General features: G+C 37.1%; 2 protein-coding genes across 3 annotated transcripts; one reads left to right on the top strand and one right to left on the bottom strand.

Annotated features, from left to right (window-relative positions):
• On the top strand, positions 950 to 4,995 carry LOC109848361 (protein NUCLEAR FUSION DEFECTIVE 6, chloroplastic/mitochondrial-like). The gene is made up of 3 exons (XM_020417819.1): positions 950 to 1,183; positions 1,268 to 1,386; positions 4,677 to 4,995. Exons 1-3 carry the CDS (start codon positions 1,032 to 1,034, stop codon positions 4,694 to 4,696), a joined length of 291 nt encoding a protein of 96 aa, XP_020273408.1. The 5' UTR covers positions 950 to 1,031; the 3' UTR covers positions 4,697 to 4,995.
• Positions 5,866 to 13,986, bottom strand: LOC109848346 (target of Myb protein 1-like). Of its 2 annotated transcripts, XM_020417799.1 has the most exons (10): positions 13,674 to 13,986; positions 12,472 to 12,550; positions 10,714 to 10,812; positions 10,517 to 10,630; positions 10,220 to 10,377; positions 9,149 to 9,230; positions 8,671 to 8,756; positions 7,657 to 7,842; positions 6,912 to 7,321; positions 5,866 to 6,571 (listed from the first exon to the last, which is right to left on the bottom strand). In XM_020417799.1, exons 1-10 carry the CDS (start codon positions 13,772 to 13,774, stop codon positions 6,144 to 6,146), a joined length of 1,743 nt encoding a protein of 580 aa, XP_020273388.1. In that variant the 5' UTR covers positions 13,775 to 13,986; the 3' UTR covers positions 5,866 to 6,143. The 2 variants fall into 2 exon arrangements, with proteins under 2 accessions (XP_020273388.1, XP_020273395.1); XM_020417806.1 differs by lacking the exons at positions 12,472 to 12,550; positions 13,674 to 13,986 and having other exon boundaries at positions 10,528 to 10,630; positions 10,714 to 10,802.

Below are 20,314 nucleotides of genomic sequence, written 5' to 3'. Positions count from 1 at the left end.
CCATTTAGTTACTTATCATATTTTGTAGTTATTGCAGAACTCCATATGTAGTTGATAAATTTCAGAATCTAGATTGGTATTTTGTTTCATAGAGTTGAGAGCTATTGTGAGACTTTGTTTATGTGACTCATTGTATTTGAGATTCAGTTCAGACTCAGAGATGTGTCTATTTTATTCCAGTTGGGCTCATTATTGATTTTTCTTATGCTTCTTTTGTGTATCTCCAGTGTTGTCCTATTTCTATTTTTTTTTACCTGTTTGTACCTTCACCTATTTATTGTTTCCACTAGAGAGATGGTGATTGTGATGGTGAAACTTGTCATAGCATGGTGGTTGGTGCTTGGCAGGTTTGACAATCCGGGTTTCACCTGGGACTGCAGCCTTGTGTGAACCCTGGGGCGTCACAGTAAATACCAATGTAAAGCATCCAATCTAAATATGTTTCGATTATAATCAACAAATTCATGTTACACATTGATCTCAATGCCGTCTGTTATAAGATTTTATTATAAAGGGTTTTATTGGATTTTTATTCCTAGCTATATTGCGCTTAGATAAACACCTAATGGTTTTACCAACTTTGCATTTAAGTGATCTCTATTTTAAAATAAAGAAAACGAATGCCCTAGAATATTTAAATATTATAGACAAATGCTTTAGAGTTTCAAAATGTTGCATTTTGGTGCCTTTTCTTTACCCAATGTTGCATATAAACACCCAATGGTCTCACTTAAATACCCTAAAATTTCTGAAAGATTCACTTTTGGGATATGTAGATAACAGAGTTCTTTTTAAACTTGGACTATAATAGTTAAATGCTTTGAAGCATTTATTTGCTTGATTATAAAATATAGATCACTTAAATGCTAAATTAGTGGAACTATATAGCATTTTAAGGGCAATTTGAACCTTTTTTTTTCTGCAAATGAATATATCCCCCTTGTAGAGTTGGGGTCCAGGTTTTACCCCCGCTGCAGAAAAACCCTCGGAAAACCTCAAATCTCTTTGTCGCGGCACACTAGCGAGCAAAAATGTCAGCTTCTTCTCCCTTCGTCGCTCGATCTAGGGTTTTATCTCGCGCCATTTCATTAGCATTCAAGCCTCCCTCAAAGAAACCTTCGATCCCCTCCGAGTTCTCTCCTTCGCTTTCTCATCCTGTTCGGCGCTCTTCCATCCTCTCGAGGTACGATTTTTCAAAAAATAATAATAATAATAATAACGTTGGGATCGTATTTTTATTGTGTTAACTAGGGTTTTTCTATCTCAGATTACCTGTGGCTTCGAGCTGTTTGATGACGATGCTGCCGCTTCATAGCGCGATTGCTTCTGCTCGTCTGAGATCGGAATTGTCTGCGGAGTCTCAGAGCTGGGGTTGGATCCCTCAAGGTTAGATCTTTCTTCTTAGTTTCTCTTTTGATGACGTAGATTCGTGGTGATGGTTCTTTTTATGGAATTAGCAATGATTTGTGAATGTAATTCGCTGTTATGTCTACAAACATTTTAAGAAAAGGGGAAAACTATCTTTGATTTAATTCTATCCAGTTTAACCTGGTGGGTGGTCTTCTTAATTAGAAATGTCCTTAAACTAAACGTGTTGTGCTCCTAATTATGTCATGATATTGAGTAAATTGTAACATGTTCTTCTTAGGTCTGCAACACAAGGGGATCGAAACCTGAGTCTGAGATTTGTTGACCTTCACATATCCCTGGTCCAAGTTATATTAGTTTGTTTATCCCTTTCTCCGATCACAATATGGGCCTCCTCTATTTCTTTGTTCCAATAATTCACTATATGGGATTAACATATTTCACTGTTTATTGTTTCTTTTCTCCCTTAAAAAAGAATTCACATGCAACTCTAATTTGTAAACTATACCTTTTTAATTTATATAGCTATGAATATCTTATGAATTTCAAATAAAGTGACAAATCGGTCTTTGTAGATTGAAAGCACGCATTAGTCCTTACTCGTTTCAGAGCTCAAATTATTCCCTTGAAAGAAATTAAGTTTTTCAAATAATCCCTCCACAGAAATCACCGACTAACTTAATAGCACTAAACATTTCTCAATTATTTATATTCTTTATTTTCAAGTCACTTTGTGTTAGAAATTGAAGCTACAGTCACATGCATGTACATGGGTAATGCGAAGGCTCTTTCACCACTCATTCCTAATTTTACTGGAATTGTATTATGAGGTTCCTTGCCAGTTGCTAATCATGTCATTTGCTATGCTCCAGACTTGACTCTTGATTTCACTTTCCATAATGTAATTTTTGGATTTGGGAATCTCATAATTTGGATATCTTATCATAAAAAATGGCGGGAGTTTTAGAAATGAGAAAGATAAACTCACAAGATCAAGGTCATAGATATCCTAATTGGAGATTGGGTTCCCTGTTTCTAGTTCGTTATTCAGGCTCTTTAAGCTGAGAATTGTAAATTTTGGTGCACAACCTTACTTATGAGAATAAATTCCCCAAGTTATGTCATTATGTGAAATATAAGAAACCCCCTTTGTGGCTTTGCAACACTCGGGTGGTTCGCATGACTATCAGCTTTCACCATTCCTACCATGAATCATTAATCATTAATAATAAGGATGCTACCGAGTAGTATCCCATGAATTGAAACACATATATCAGTTTACGAGATCATCTTGGCAATTTTACAGTATAAGAAAATTTCTATGGATTTCCGTAGTTCAAAAGGGTTTATGACAGCATAAGGGATGTTTCTGCAATTTTCCCTGAAAGTTAAAATATCGTTGGTAAGACAGCATATGAGTACACAAATAGGATTCCTTTTGGCATTTGACCTGAAATCTGCTTGTCAGCTTAATGAGGGTAGTGACCAATTCAAGTCATGCAGTAACAGATGACTGTGTGATGTGCCTTCGGCATGGATTTGAAGTTAGGCATAGTGCGAAGGGTTTTATTTTGCTGTGGATTCCATAGTTCAGAGTGGTTTACTGGCTGACATGGATAGCATAGGTGGTTTTTTGCAGTTTACTCTAAAAATTAAATATGGTTTATAAGAGAGTGGATAAAGATGTATACAAAATTCTTTTGATATTTGATTATAAGATGAGCAGGTCTTTTTTTCCTTGAACTTTTATGATTCCTGAAGAATATAGAACTTGTAGTGAATATCTCCTCATGTAAGTCTAATACTAGTAAGTTTCCTGGTGTCAGGAGTGCAGGTAAGTACTGGCTTTGCTATTCTAGAAAAGATATTCCCACTTTGACCATCTTTAATGCCCAGATTTAAGCAAGAATCAACAGAAAGAATCAGAGCACATAGTGAATTATTGTGTACCGGGGGAATAATAACAGGTTCAATCAACACTTAGTGAACCTAAATAGGAGCATCTCTTTTTCATTTGGCATAGAGAACTAATCAATGTTTCATTTTCCTATAAAATGTTGCATGTGCAAGCATAGATAGAAGCATGTTTCTACCTGGGGGAACCTAATGAAGGTATATTTCAGGTCTTGCCATAAGCAGTTTTTTTACTTTGAATCCGCTGTATAGTCTGGTAAGCATTTGTTGATACTTGTGCAAACCTCCAGGCGGTCCGGTAGTCATAGGGAGGCATTTTCATAGAAGCTGTCATATACTAGTACCCAACAAGAATAATGATATTACTATCAATATTGACAATAACGATAACGCACAACATAATGCTCTACCTACTGTTAAGGGTTAAAGAAAAAAGAGCAAAAAAATATAATCAATAACATAGGATATTTTTTTTATTAATTATTTACATATTTGTATATATATAAAAACTATTCATAATGACTTCAATAATTAGAATCATCAAAATTTTCAAACATAACATCTGAATTAGGGACAAAATATTTTCTTACTGTTTAATTCAAAAACATATAAAGGATGTTCATAATAATTTTAGGAATTATGAACAAAATATCATAATACAAAAATATTTTAATATAAATTCTTTAATTTAATACAAGCTATATAGATTTACTAGGAAATATCACAATCGAATACTCAAATATATAGTCATGAATTTATAGCTCATCCATAATTACATTTGTTTTATTAGTCATATTCATAATTTTACGATTATATAATGATGTCCTCACGACAAGACATGAAGGCTTTAACAAACAATTCAGAAGCATTTATTTAACTATTTCAAGTTTTAAGAAATGATATATACACTCAAGTCTCTGGACCTTATATTGAATAACACATGTTATGTTGAAATAACGCAAGTTACATTGAAATAACACATAATTTTATAATAACGTAGAGTTATGATGTATATGAGTTATTTCACAAGGTTATGTAACGTTTAAGGCCTGTTAGGTTACATAATGTAAGTTATGTAACGGGTTTTTTTAAACAATGATTACTAGATTTCAAGTCATTAATTATAGAGATCTGTAGGTCCATGGGCACTAGCTATGGTTTTAATTTAGCTATTGACCTCTGGAGCTAGCGGCATCCACACACCCACTAGATTCTTATCCAGATTAAAGATTACAATTCCTTCACTCTTAAATTTGCTATATGCAATTAGTATCTTACTTATTTTTGAAGAATTATGTGACCGTTTTTTACCGGTAATCATAACATTCAACATATTGTCGTCACTTGTGATATTTGTATCTGTTTTTCTACTAAGCAGTTGGTCTCTTTTCCAGGACTTGCAATGCCTTTATGACGGCATTGTCTGTTGGCTGATGGCTCAAGATGGAGGCTTGCTTGTTTCCTACTTTAATTCTGAAACTAGTAACAATTTTGTTTATTGTATTACAGAATGCAAGTCTGGTACTCGCGGAAATATTGATTTTGTTTATTAGCTTCTTTTTTTTGTTAAGAATCCTGCCCAGTATATCTACATTTCTGAGACAAGTGATCATGGAAATAACTTCATTAGTTGGAGTTCTGGGAACCAAGAAAACTGTCATAAAATGCCATACTCTTGTACTGTTTTATTTAGCGACTGAATTTGCTGTATTTTATTTGCTCAAGCTGTTCAGAACTTCTCTATTTTTACTGGCTAGCTCGGTTTGATATTATTTACCACATGAAGAGGAAAAGAAGTGCCATAAAATAATGTGTTCTCTTGTGTTTGTTGCACATGCGTGAAAATTTAATTGGCATGCTCAGTTGCTCAGCTCAGCCTTTGTGTCGGCAGCAAAATTCCCAGCTTAGTCTTCCGAACGAATGATGCGCTTTATTCAGAATAATTGGGTCAAGCTTGGAGTTACGGTTTTGGATAGCTTTTTTTCTTAAGAGGGGAGGGGAGGAGTTGGGGAGGCTACAACTTCAACCATCCTCCTAAACTTGTTTGTTTACTTTTTTCAGTAAGTGAGAGGAAAGATTGGGAGGGCTACAAAGAAGCACTTTTTTCTTGCTGCTTAACCCTTTTAAAAGGTGGACGGATTGAGAGGGGGAGGGATTTGATTCTAAGTATATTGTTTCATTTTCTTCTTATTTACTAAACAAACACAAATTAATTCAATCACTTTCCCTCCCTCTTCGTTCACTAGTTTTCTATCTAAACACAATTAGTTACATCATGCTCTCTACCTTTACTTTTCGTTCCCTCAGGTTTAGTTCAATCATCCCCTCCCCTACATTCTTCTGTCCAATCCGATCTCGGATGAATGCAGTGTTTGTATGACCAGTATTCGCGTATTAGGCACAAAGGTAACTCCAGAGGTATGTTGAAATTATTTCTCATAGGGCAGCTGTGCGCACTGAATTATTATGCAAAGCAATAACAATTATTAAATAGAATAAGAAAGCTTCAAATAGTGAACCGCTGAAAATTCTGTAGACAATACAGTGTTCATAATTTGATAAAAGTATGTTTGTCAATCGAACTTAACAGAACTTTGGTGAATCTGATTCTGAAATAAACAGAGCCCTATAGAGCCAAATATTCTTGGTCATCTGTCGTATATATGATCCATATTCAACCAAATTGTGATCCTTGTTGTCTACTTTCATTTTCCACAAGAATATATACACGTAACAGCTACCAAAAACAACATATACATGATTAAAAGCACGAGAACATATATAACAATATACAGAAGATACAAGAAATGAATCAATGAATCAACAGGAAAAGAAAACACAAAGGGCAAACCACTCTCATCTTACGAATTCCCTGCATCCCTAGTAGCAGTTTTATTGCGCTCCATTTTAGCCAGAGTAATAAGATCTCCAAACAGCTTATCCTCAGGCTTAGCTGGCTTGTTGAACTGTTGCACACGAGAAGAGGTAGGCATTTGATAACTAGATCCTTGATTTGGATAACTGTTAGCTTGCATAGAGAGTCTATACATCCCCTGAGAAATCTCATTTGTACTCGGATAAGAAGGATATAGTGATGTTTGATACTGCTGAATGTAGCCATTATAAGCTGTAGGTTGCCCATCCTGCATCGTTTGGGAGTATGGTCCTGGCAACTGGCTGTGCATCGGCAAAGAGTATATGTTTGGTAGAGTCTGGGGATCACCGACTTGACTACTTTCAACTATTTGAGTTTCCCATGGTGGAGGAGGAAGACCTTGATCATTTGCACCTATTAAGGGAAATTCATCATGTCAGTGGAATTAGTGTATATGCAACACATGTATAGTGCAATACAAAATCTACATGTTCTCCTTAAATAAGGTACTGAGACAATTTGGTTTTGAACAGCAAATAACTGAAACTGGTCAAAACCCATGCCATGGAATACAAGCTTTTGATGTCCTTTGAAAAATAACACCAAGCATAATTATGCATGCTAAAATGTCAGCTTATCTGTCTACAACTCTCAAGATTCTACGACTAAAGTATTTACCGACAGTTATGGGTTTTATTTGATTCTACCCATGTTCCACAAGCAATATAAGTATTAAAGCCGCATAGAACATTACCTAGTTGTTGCTGTTGTAGATTCATGCCTTGAACAACTTGACCATTCCACGCAGGGTTTGCATTGTTATGAGGAACTCCTTGATAAACTACCTGCTGAAACTGGGATACCTCTAAATTTGGGTTGTTTCCATCAGAGTAAAGGGTGGGTTGAGGAGAAGAAGGATGTGCCAGTGCTGCTGGAGTTTCTAATAGAGAATCGAACGGACCGGTAGAAGTATCATTGCCATTATTATTATTACTTTGAGAAAACACATCTGAAAGGACTAATGCATTCTGCTCAGTTGCAGAACCAGCAGGTGCTTCACTAACAGGAACAAGGGCTAGTGGATTCTCAGCTGCAGGAGTGTCGAAATCGCCACTAAGAAGGTCAACAAGAGGACCTGTGTTTGCCAAAGATGTCCTTGTACCACTGGGACAAGGTAGAAAATCAGGGTCATCAAGAAGCCATACAAAACAAGACAAAAAATTATTTTGCTAAGATCAAAGTCCAAGGAAAGATATCTTGAATTTGCCCTATGATTTTATTCTTCCACTTAAGTATAAATCCAATTAGAAAGGTAAAATTTGGTAAACAAACTACACTATGCCTTTTCACCCAAATAAGAATGTCAATTAGAAGGGATATACTTGCATCTCTCAACATTGCTGTCCAACCATGAGACGGTCACATCTCATCTTCAGATGAAATTTACGATAAATCATGACTTCACTGCATACAATACAACATAAAAGAAAAATAGCTACCTTTGATCAGTTTGTGAGCTACCATCTGAATTAGTTATTGCAGGATCATCAATGTCTACAAGTGCCTGTAGAGACTTTGTTTTCTGCATACGAACAGCAACACCTGCATTAAGAGCATCATGTTTGGATAGGACATGCTGCAAATCATCATTTAATGCAAGTCCCTGGCAAAGAAGATCTTCATCCCTATAAGAATTTCAAAAGAGAGTAAAAAGTTTAAGTTATGCAAATGAGGCAGGAGTAGATCATGCATAAAATAAATTGATACATCAAATCCCATCAAAGTAGAATCAGCTATGGACCAACGCCCTGGTCATGGAAGCCATGGACAAGAGAGGCAGCTTGCCACAATCCCAAAAAGAAAAGTTTCAAATTATTCAAATTCCCAGGAAAGACTATAAGGGGGAGATGATAGATTTGTTACAGGGAATTACAGTAGCTATGTGCCATAGAGAAAGTCGAGAGTCAAACAAAATGAATTTCACAGTTGGGGACCGGGGGTTATTAGTATAGTCTGTAATATATAATAAAGACAATGAAGATATTTCACAGCATGAAACATCACAACCATGCTATATTATCGAGAAAACATAATATAATATTTCATTCACATCTTGGAATAAAATAATATGCGTAAATAGGACATTACAGAGCGAGAAAATGTAAAACTAGTTCCTAAGGGGGAAAGAAATGCTAGTAAGGCGAAAGGATATTAAAGTAACAGAAAGAAATAAGCAGAAAATTGATACAGAGGAAAATAGAAATGGATAAATTAGTGACTGAAAAGGCAAGATACGCATGTAGGAGAAAGACAACAAATTGACTATGAAGGAAATTTCCCAAACATTCTAAAAGCATTCACTTGGCGTTGAGCTTAGTAAGTTGAAGCATTATTGCTCCACTTAACAGTTTTTAGCACAAGCATTAGTCATCGCAAAAAAAAAGGCCAAACAGTCAAATCTAGGTATCTATGGGTTTTTCCGTTAGCAGGGAGTAACAGTTGTAAGGCCTTACGAACTCGTGTTTACAAGATGTACCAATCTCTGCTTGTATGACCGACACTGGTGAACAAGGTCAAGAATCACTTCCTGTCCCAATCCCTGAGAATAACATAAAAGTGTTAGAACAGAAACAACCACAAACTAAGAGTATATCATTCTGGCAATATTATCAAATTCACGTCTAGTCCACATAACTACCTACACAGCAAATAACTTAATATTCACACATGCACGCACGCACGCACACATGAAAATCACCTTAGCCAAACTTGAAGTGCTTAGAACAAAAAATGGTTTTAAGATTTTTAGATCCCAAATGCAAGCTTAGTTCTTATGGGAGCTTCTATGACTCGAAAGCAATTCTTGATTATGACTTGCTATAGATTATAACTGAATTTTATCTTAGTGCTTCGTTATTATTCACGGATTTAGTTTTACAAACTATCCTACTATAAAACTAAAATATATTCAATACTTAAAATTCAGGATACCTCTTTGTTCCCAGGGTCCAAGGCATTAAGCATTTCCGAGAGAACATCCATAATACCACGAGCATTTTGAATCTCTGCAAGGCTGGATGAAGATTAAAAGATAAGCATAAAGACTTGGATCTATAGATACGACCAAAAAGTACAATAAAAAACAGCCAGTAACGTGCATACTTGTATAAGAGGAAAATGTAGAAAAACCAAAGGCCCTGAGCAGATCTAAGAGGAAATACGAGAAAGTATCTAAATGCCACATCATAAAAAGATGCTATTATGGCTGGGTTCATCCAAGACTTGCAATCAATTTCAATTTATTTGTTTCTTTCTTCTTTGTTTGTTATTTAACTGCTGACTTAACTGTAAACACACTGTATTACATATCTAAATCACACAGTTCAATAAAATATATACATAATTAGAACCTCTCAATGAACCGTTGAATGAATTGGTACTCTGAAATTTAATATCCTCATAAAGTCAGTACCACCAGAAGGAAATTTAATTCCTCAAAATAAACATATCGTCAGAAAGTTCCTACTAAACAATTTCAAATGATAGAATACAGATACATCAAATTTAAATCTTTCCTATGGTGTATTTTTGCAAGGTTAATTGTTTACAGTGCACCTAATAGGCTCTTGATGAGAAAGTTGTTATGTCATTGTCTGAAATGCTTATAATTGCGCGCACATATCGAAGAGTTCCTAGCAGTAAATTAATGATAGCACGAGAATGTCTTGGTATGCCTACGGAAAAAGGTTTCCAGTTTTCATCTACAGTTTGAAAAAGCAGAAGGCAATTACATATCATACGCACACATACTTGAACACTTTAAGTTATGAATGTACAAAAAAATTTGCACTAGATAGCTAGGAATAGTTCTTATGTGGTGTTGAGTTGAAAATTTCTACAATGCCTGGTTTTCAAAACGTCATCAACAAAATTCTGAAGTAATGAAATGATTTAACAAAATTTATATCATATGATACTACTAATACTCATGAATCTGCATTCTAGTAATTATTCTTATTATTATTGTTTTTAGCACTAGAAAAATGGAAGAAAGAAACAGACCTCAAAGTTGGAATGTCAGAACCAGCAGCTGTCTCAGATGCTTCTGATCGATAATTGGAACTTGGGGAAGATTGAGGATAGGATGTAAGATAGTTTTTCTTTGGAGTAAACATAGGTGCTGCACTCTGGGGCCTTTTTGGGAAAACTACTCCAGCACACTAAAACCATAAAAAAATTCATTTCTTTTAGAAAATTTCCGCTTGTAGTTTTCTAAAAATGAAGGATATAATAGTTATGAAAAAAAAGAACATCCTACTTAAACGTCAGGGAATACGATGAAGAAAGAATGAAGAATACCAGTAACTCACGATATGCTGCATAATATTGTGGATATTTTGCTTGTAGGCCCCCAAAAGCATCCTGCCAAGTATCTACTAAGACTAATATCTTCTCCTTGACACTAAAATCAGGCTGCACGTAAAAGAAGAATCATTCAGGATGTTTCTATAAGATCAAACTATAAGAGAATCTCTTTTAAGAAATAAAAATGATACCTTCTTTTTTGCTATCTTTGCCATTTCATGCGGGAGATCTTTCTCTGCTACATACATATGGACTATGTCCCCGCAATTTTTAATTATTGTCTCCAGCAGCTAAAATGAAAGATTAAACACATACCAACGTAAGCAAAAGATGTCCTGAAAGTCAAGCTAGCAAAAGGACTATGAACTGAATGAAGAAATTGATTAGCAGGGATCACAATAAAATAACAATCGACTTATCATCAATAAAGCTTTAGTCAATTTTTTCCCCAGTTGGCTAAATGAATCCTTATTATAGTAGATCTCAAGTGAGCAACTTTTCATTTACCTTAACAACTATCATATCTTTTTTATCCATAAATCCATGTGCATTTTAATCTAATCCTAATTCTATCTATTGCTTGAGTTATCAGGCTATCACTTATACCAACTGTTGAAATCAACAATCTCTGTTGCACATGTCAAAAACATCTCTAGCATTCTCTATAAACTAATCAATTTAATCTACTCCATACGTTAGCTTAATCCTGTTTTTGTTGTATTCCTGGTCATCACCATCTCAATATTTCTGTTTCCTCTGCAACCATTTTTCCAGCTTGTTTTTAGTTGCAAACAATCTAGGTTTATTGAGCTTGGATAGTCATATAACTGTTTTAACAAGTACTCTGCAGTCACATAGTATGACGGAAGCACTCTCTACTTTAATCATGCTCCATGTCTTCTGTAACAATATTCCCCCAGACATGCTGTTGTAATGTTAAAAAACAAATTAACTATACTATATTCCATAAAATTATCAGTACTAATCTATGTTGCACGGATACGGGTGCGGGTGCGGGTGCGGGTGCAAGTGCGGACACAGACACGGGCGCGGATATGGTACACGGCAAAATTGTAAAAGTTAGGATATGGGGACACCGTTATATACATACATGTTAAAATTAATAATCTATATGAGATTGATATTGTTTGTCATTGACATGTTATGGGAACTAAAATCCTTATGCCATTTTTATGTTTCATTTATTGAGTAGATTATAAATTGCAAACCCGCTCGTTTTTGAAATAGATACCCAAATAACCCTTTTAAATCGTACTCATGAACTAGGCATGTGCTAAAATGAACCTATCCTGAGTCTAACGAGTTGCATAATATTGAGGTAAGTGTACGATAATACGTTCAAGAAGTGTATCACGAGGTTTTTTAACTAAAATATGTGTTATATATTGGATACACATCTAAATAAATGTTTGTGTGTATTCAAGAAGTGTCCAAGGAGTGCCCGACATGGACACAGATACGGGAAGTGTCAGACACGTATACAGCGACCTAGATGAAGCGTCTGTAGGTGCTAATGCAGCACTATATTGCATAGGACTCTACCACCAATCCTCAGGTATAATCCTATGCGACTATGCCGCATTGCCCACTAGAATATAAGATGACAACAAGAACATGCCCAGGGGTAGGTTTATTAGATATTTAGATCAAAGCATTGCTCGTTTCCAAATACAAAGTGATATACTAATCCTACTTAACAAGATATTACAGGTGAATGCATTGGAGGAACTACGAGATCCAAATCGTAAACTTAAACTGCTTACAGACATTATGAATGTATTTTCCAACAAATTAAAACCCATCAACAACATCCATTCCAAATACAACTAAGAAACACAAGAATAAGAATTGAGAAAGAAACACAAGAATAAGAATAGAAAGAAATGTTTGCAAAGGCACAGTAATCATCTAGAAGCTTGTTGACTTACTGTTAAGGCAAGAAGTTGAACCTTCGGATTCCTGTGTCCAATACGCTTTTTAAGGCCTTTAACGACCTCCTTGGCTAGTCTGTTTTACATAAAGCAGGTAAGAACTAAAATATAAGGCAAAACCAGAAGTGATCTATTTAGTCCAGATAGACATATGGATGCATTTGTTTTTGCCAAAATATATAAGGAAAATAAAATTCATGTTTATGGACAAAGATTTGACTGGGTGAATGCACTCTTCACATTTTTTAATTGCTCTTTGAGTGATAGAATACAACTGTGATCACCAAGCTAGTCAGTATACAAATATTTAACTGCATGATAGATTATGTGCTATATATTTTCCTTTTAGCACGCTATTGAGGTTTTATAATCAGGAGTATAGACTGAAACTAAGATAATCAATAGCTAAAGTGAAACACCTAACACTTTCATTTTATATTTAATCACTGAGAATATTAAGTACTCCGTTGCCAGAATATGTAAGGGAAAGTATCTGCCTACATTTTCACTCAATAGGAAAGACAAGAAAATACAACGTTGCCAGAATATGTAAGGGAAAGTATCTGCCTACATTTTCACTCAATAGGAAAGACAAGAAAATACAACTGGGATAAATCAAGAAATTGATGCTAGCCTACATTTTCACTCAATAGGAAAGACAAGAAAATACAACTGGGATAAATCAAGAAATTGATGCTATACGTGGATTAGATTATTCTATATGAAGCGAGAACTGAGGTAGTTTATCTACAATCATGGAAGTAACTGGTAGGAGATGGAACCGAAGTGCCACTGTTATCTTCTAAATTCACGTAGATTTGTTTTTCCATCCGATTTAACTCTTAAATGTTATCTTAGACCAAAAAAAGAAATATATATCACATATAACAGATTTTCTCATCATTATTTTATTTTACGCTTCAATAAATTTTTTTTATTTGTCTGCTTCAATAAATATCTTATTTTTTCCACATTTGCATCCAAATATCTGTGCTTCAAAGCCAAGAACACAATTTGGTGAAAAGAATAAACACAATTCTTATATCAGATAATCCTAAATTCATCATTTCCATTAAAAAATGCAGATATAAGGATTTAATTCGGAAATGCAAGATGAAATACGGATAAACGAATCGAACAATATCCAAACAAAGAAACATAAAGAAAAAATAAACCAATTATGGGTAAAATTTTCATACGCAGGTTCGCGGTTGATAGCGTCACAGATCTCGACGTTCATTGCCCAATCGGAGCCGATCAAGAGATCGCTCGTCGCCCGATCAACCAGCGGACAAGGCATTGCTCAGAGCACGCACAAATCCAAGCCCGCCGGCGACTAAATCGAGATTAATTCCGTCCAAATCTTTAAGAAAACCTAAAGAGGGAGGGTAAAGCGACAAAAAAGAAATGAATTGGATTCTTTTGCTCGAACGTTTTTCCTCCTTTCCTTCGTCCTTGATAATTGAAGGTCGTTTCTATTAGAGGCAAAAGTTAGTTAATGGACATGCACAAAAAAATGGTGGTTGATACTGAAATTGAAGGTTCGATTTATTTTCTTAAGATTTTACATTTTATTTAAATAAAAGTTTAGGTATATATCTTTCTCAAGAATAGTGGTGTATATAATGTAAAATTTCACTTTGTTTAAATTATATCAAATAAAATAAGTGTCCAATATTTTTTAAAATTACATCAAACAGGTATGTTTATTTAGAACATCTTTTTAGACTTTGAGAGCTATATTGTAGCCTCCAAACAGTCCAAATTATTTGCACCAAGCTAAAACTTCTTGTTTTTTTTTGTTGATGACAGTTATCAAACAGGGGGGTTTGCGAGTGGATTAGAAGAGTTTTAGGGTCCTCAAGCTTCTTCGATTGACTAGTTCTGGAGCCTGCAATCTTCTCATGCACATGAAAACTCTTGAGAGGCCGGAGTTGGGTTCTCCGGTTGTTTCTCCGATAATTAAATCAGTATATGAACTTGAATGGAAAAGTGTCAAATGATGGAGAAAGTTCCGAAGTTATGTCAAAAGACCAGAGGGTTACCTTAAGCTGCATTGCTTCCTTTTATAGAGGATCAGAAGGGCAGATAGGTAAATTAAGTCGAGTCCAGGCAGATAGTTGACTTGGCAGACAACTGACAGGTGTTGGCCGCTGTTTTCGCCAAAAGTCGGTTTTGTTGTCGAATTCATTATATCTTTAGTCGATTACAATAAATTCAAAGAAAACAGCCTTTTTATAAGACTCTTTTACACAACAAAAAGAAAATTACAACTCTTGAGAAAATAAACGCAGGATCGTTGTTTGGATCACTGCTTTCGTGGGATCTTTGCCTGTACCGGGAGCGCTTTGACTCGTGGACCACCAAGTCACAGATTCTGATTGAATCGTGGGGGTTTATGATTCTGACTTCGTTTATCGAAGTGAGAAATTGAAACGATATCTTATCGAAGTAAGATAGTCGTTCTTCTTGAAATCAAGTCAAAGCCTGAATATCAAGGATTGGCCGAAAGTTCAAGACCTCTGCTCTCTCTGCTCTGGATTGCTCTGAAGTGCTCAAAATGATCAGCCTTATCCGCCCCCCGGAAAAATGGCCTTAGGAGGGTATTTATAACCTCCAAGAACAGTTGGCAGAAAACAGGCTCGCGAGACAGCATTTGCTGTCTCGGCGGGCGAGACAGTGTTTGCTGTCTCGCTGGGCGAGACAGTAAATTTGCTGTCTCGCCCAGCGTAAATACTGTCTCAGAAACAGTAACCGCAGGCAGTTTTCGTTTTAACTGTCTTCCCACGTTTCAAACTCCGTTATTTTGGCAGTTATCCACGTGATTCTCGCCCACGACGTTTCCCACGTTCTTGAACAGTTAGTGGCCACGTGTAGGGCAGTTGCAAAGGCGGTTTTGACCATCTGAAAGCTGTCTCACGTGCGAGACAGTAAATTTTGTCTCGCACGGCGAGACAGCAAACACTGTCTCGCGTGGGCGAGACAGTAAAAGTCTGTCTCGCCCGCGAGACAGTAAAGACTGTCTCGCGCGGCGAGACAGTAAAGACTGTCTCGCACGGCGAGACAGTCAAGTCTGTCTCGCGTGCGAGACAGTTAAAAGACTTGTGTTTCTTCTGCCTTTTTGGATGATTTTCCTCTTGAGCTGTATTTGGATATCTTTTCAGCATTTTTTGACGCCTACAGATACCCCTCAAAATATTCCAGACTCATCCTTTTATAGAGGAGTTCTGGGATGCTTTGGATAAGATAGACTTACTTATGATCCTTTCAATGCTTGTTGAGTAGATCGTGTAGAGGAACCCGTAGGTGGCTTCAACTTTTGATCTCTTTGTCTCTCAATCTATTCAGTGCTTTGTAGAATAGTTAAGATTCTTCCGGCATCGCGTTTATCGCTTGTCCATTGTAGAGATCTTGAATTAAAGTTGGAACCTTGTACTTGTGAAATCAGCTCTTGTCGTCAAGTTGACACTGCATATACCCGTTTAGGGTAGTCAGGTTATTCTTAAGAATATTTTAACTGATATTCTCTAGAACTTCCTGTTGAGGGTAGGAAAACAGTTTAGACTCGTGTACCTATTGGAGTATTCAGGTTATTCTTAAGAATATTCTGAGTAATATTCTCCAGAAACTTCCTGTTGAGGGTAGGAAAACAGTTTAGACTCGTGTACCTATTGGAGTATTCAGGTTATTCTTAAGAATATTCTGGGTAATATTCTCCAGAAACTTCCTGTTGAGGGTAGGAAAACAGTTTAGACTCGCGTGTACCTATTGGAGTATTTCTGGTCTCTTGTTTGTTGGTAGAGATAAACCCAGAATCGGAGAGGACGAATTTTATATTCTATCTCCTGGTCTCTTGTTTGTTGGTAGAGATAAACCCGATGATGGAGAGGAAGAATTTTATATTCTATCTCCTGGTCTCTTGTTTGTTGGTAGAGATAAACCCGATGATGGAGAGGAAGAATTTTATATATTCTATCTCCTGATCTCTTGTTTGTTGGTAGAGATAAACCCGGAATCGGAGAGGAAGAATTTTATATATTCTATCTCCTGATCTCTTGTTTGTTGGTAGAGATAAACCCGGAATCGGAGATGAAGAATTTTATATTCTATCTCCTGGTACAAATGAAATTTGAAGTGGGATTTCTATTCAGAGAATCTGAATAAGGTTTGATCAATTGAAATTTGAAGCAATCCTAACTTTCATAGGTTTGATTGCGCAAATCGAAGGTGGACCTCTTGTTCATGGAAGGAATCAAGAGGGGATTTTGGCTTTGGTCCTAATTGTTTAAAGGTTTGACCAAAATGGGAATTTTGTGAGGGAAGATTGATCTAAAGAGGTGATCGAATCTCATCTCAGCAAAAGAGTATTCAGAAGTCAGTAGGAGTTTAGTGTTTATCACTTTGTTCATAATGATCGGGTTATCCCTAAAGAATATTACATTTAATTTTCTTATGAAACTAGGTTTATCATTATATTCAGCTGTATGATCGGGTTATCCTTAAGAGTACTATGCATAGCGCTCTCCAGGAACTTCCCGTGAAGGAAAGGAAATAGTTTAGACTCATATACCTTTTGGAGTATCGAGGAGCAGTTTATACTCGTATACTTTTCGTAGTGAGGGGAAACAGTTTATACTCGGGTACCCAATGGAGTTTATGGTCGTCTTTATTCGACTTCTTTTGTCGTTATGACGCCGGAGTCAATTAGGGCTTGGATCTTGTTTTTGAATCCAAAGCAAATCTCGGTGGGATGAAGAACCCTTCTGTGGTACGCACAGTAATTTGGATCCGTAATCATTTTAGCACCATCCTGATCTTTAATAGGTGGTAGCTCGATTTTGTCATTAGCGAGGAGGTATTCCAAGATGGCTGGAGCTTCATCATCTTCGAAAGAATATTCTTTTTGAAACCTCGGATCGAGAGTCGCATTCTCAATGATTGCAGATGTCATTGGTTGGCTTCTCTCGGCTTTCTTTCTTTTAAGAAAGTGCTCAGCTTGTTCACCCCGAGATTTTAACTCCTTCCAAGTTGTGGATGGCACGACCCCCAGAGCTTCCAAGACATCGATGGAGAGGTTATTGTGGCATGTTTACAGGATGAACTCCTCTGTAATAGGATCTCTGCAATTCATTGCTTTGCCACGGAAACGCTTGACAAAATCGTCGACTGACTCTCCGTCTTTTTGCTTCTCATCCAAAAGGGTTCCGATTGACACTTCGGTGTCATCATCGAAGAAGTTGTTGAGGAACGAACTTTCCATGTCATCCCAGCAATTGATGCTCCCTAGCTTGAGACGTCGGTACCAATCGAAGGCGGGACCATGAAGGGTGCCAACGAATGACCGGACCATTAAAACCTCGTTTCCAGAGATCATGCCCAAATGAGACTTGAAATAAATCAAGTGCTGAATCGGCGAATTCTTCCCCTCAAACGGTGTGAAGTTAATCAGATTGAATTTGGTCGGGTATGGTATTGAATCCCATTTCCTCGGATAAGGACATGGAATACCCGTCTTCTTAACTTCTTGAGTCGTCATCAAAGCATTGATTTTGTCTTCAAGCTTTTGCATTTTCCCGTCATCGTCTCTTTCTGAATAATTTCGAGCAGAGATACTTGGGCCACCCCCAGTATTACTAAACGGTGCAATTGAACCACTCCCAATGTTGTTATTGGGAGGATCTGTTGAACCACCCCCAATGTTATTGTCATTGAAAGGTGTTTTAGTCATAATGACTTCATCCACTTCTGGATCAATATCAACCACTCTGAGTGTGGCGGCTGGATTCAGCTCGCTGACTGGACTCAGGAGGTTGAGGTTGTTGAGTTAGCAATTCTCTCATTTGTTGAATAGCTAACTTCATCTCTGTCTTCACTTCAGCTCTAATTTCTTCACGTTGTTTCGCTAGAGCTTCTTGAAGTATTTGAGTGAACTGATCAGCAGTGATTGTGAATACTTCTCTGATTTGTCCTGTGCTAGATATTGTATCATCAGAAGCGATTGCAGAATAAGTGTCCGAGAATTCATCCTCCGAGGACATTCCTTCTTGCATTCTCTTGTAGAGACTTCCGTCGGGCGATTCTTGAATTGACTTTTCCTTCTGGGGAAAAGTCGGGATTTGAGTCACTTGAATGCCGCTTAGACTTTCTTTTATCAGCCACGTTGATGGTGACTTCAGGGAATTCATCATCTTAGGCTGCTGATTTTCTTTTGCGGAAATGTCTCGGCTTAGGTTTCGATAATACAGAGACTTTTCGTGGGATGACTTCTCGTTTGAAACAGTCACATTCTGATAATGCTGTTTTAACGAGTCGCGCACAGGAACAACGAGAGTTTATCTCTCGAATAACTCTCTTTCGAAAATTATTCACAACTTCAACTTGATAATACGATTCATCGGTATGATTGCCAAAAAATCGTATCGTCTGTTGGTATGATCTCCCAGGTATGACGATATCATTTGGTGAATGCGTCTTCTTCTGGGGGTATAAAACCTTGTTGGCATTCTCAGGACAATTTATTTTTGTTTTTGAGCGATCCAAGGTTATGTTGGGAGTCGCACGTCTAAAACCACCCATTTGCGGGTATGGGGTCTTAACGGGCTCCGAATGCTGATTTTGCATAAGTCCAGACTTTGGAATCCAAACTTGACGAAGTTTTGGTGATTCTTTGGTCACCATTTCCTTTCTCTTTTCTCGTCTTTGTTGTGAGAGAGCATGGGCATTAGCAGCTTTTGCACGACGTTTTTGTATACGTTCTTTGAGGGTCGAACGAGTCTTTTTGACAATAGTCCATTCATCCGTCGTTGTTTTAGCAGAGATACGAGTGATTGGTTGTTGAGACAACTGAACCACTCGATGTCTCCTCGACTCTAGGTCCGCGTGGTAACGAACCCCGTCGGTTTGTTCCAAGGCTTTAGCCATTTGGCGAGCACAGCGTTGGCGTTGTCTCTGACGAGCTCTTTTCGTCAATACCGGCGGGCTTTGATTCGATGACTCTTTAACTAGATAAGAGCCATTGTGAGCAGAGGTATTGCGAGTGAAATTCTCAGCAACAATCAAGCGAGAATCTTCATTTTGTGCCTTCTTTGGCATGTAAGTCTTCCTCAATTGTGAGATCCTCTTGTACTTGCGAGATACTGAAGATCTTGAAGAGGATGATGAGAAATATTCCTCAAACTTGGTTTGGTCGAATTCGTATTCGACCATGGATTCAACTGGAATCTTGATCGGCTGCGACACGACGGTCTCGGCAGCGAGACCGTTGGCTCCCACTGTGGTCGCCAGTTTGTTTTCGCCAAAAGTCGAATTTGTTGTCGAATTCATTATATCTTCGGTCGATTACAATAAATTCAAAGAAAACAGCCTTTTTATAAGACTCTTTTACACAACAAAAAGAAAATTACAACTCTTGAGAAAATAAACGCAGGATCGTTGTTTGGATCACTGCTTTCGTGGGATCTTTGCCTGTGCCGGGAGCGCTTTGACTCGTGGACCACCAAATCACAGATTCTGATTGAACCGTGAGGGGTTTATGATTCTGACTTCGTTTATCGAAGTGAGAAATTGAAACGATATCTTATCGATGTAAGATAGTCGTTCTTCTTGAAATCAAGTCAAAGCTCAATTTCAAGGATTGGCCGTAAGATCAGCACCTCTGCTCTCTCTCTGCTCTGGATTGCTCTGGATTGCTCTGAAGTACTCACAATGATCAGCCTCTGGAAAAATGGCCTTAGGAGGGTATTTATAACCTCCAAGAACAGTTGGCAAAAAACAGGTTCGCGAGACAGCTTTTGCTGTCTCGACGGGCGAGACAGTGTTTGCTGTCTCGGCCCGCGAGACA

Source organism: Asparagus officinalis, chromosome 1 (genome assembly GCF_001876935.1).
Source record: "Asparagus officinalis chromosome 1, Aspof.V1, whole genome shotgun sequence".
Taxonomy (NCBI): Eukaryota; Viridiplantae; Streptophyta; class Magnoliopsida; order Asparagales; family Asparagaceae; genus Asparagus; species Asparagus officinalis.
This window is presented reverse-complemented; position numbering and strand designations above follow the sequence as displayed.

Coding starts and splice junctions, on each gene's coding strand:
- LOC109848361 (XM_020417819.1), top strand. CDS start 1,032: ATGTCAGCTTCTTCTCCCTTCGTCGCTCGATCTAGGGTTTTATCTCGC. Junction 1,184..1,267: donor CGCTCTTCCATCCTCTCGAG/GTACGATTTTTC, acceptor TTTCTATCTCAG/ATTACCTGTGGCTTCGAGCT. Junction 1,387..4,676: donor CTGGGGTTGGATCCCTCAAG/GTTAGATCTTTC, acceptor TCTCTTTTCCAG/GACTTGCAATGCCTTTATGA.
- LOC109848346 (XM_020417799.1), bottom strand. CDS start 13,774: ATGCCTTGTCCGCTGGTTGATCGGGCGACGAGCGATCTCTTGATCGGC. Junction 7,322..7,656: donor AGCTCACAAACTGATCAAAG/GTAGCTATTTTT, acceptor ACCTTGTCCCAG/TGGTACAAGGACATCTTTGG. Junction 6,572..6,911: donor TCTACAACAGCAACAACTAG/GTAATGTTCTAT, acceptor TTCCCTTAATAG/GTGCAAATGATCAAGGTCTT.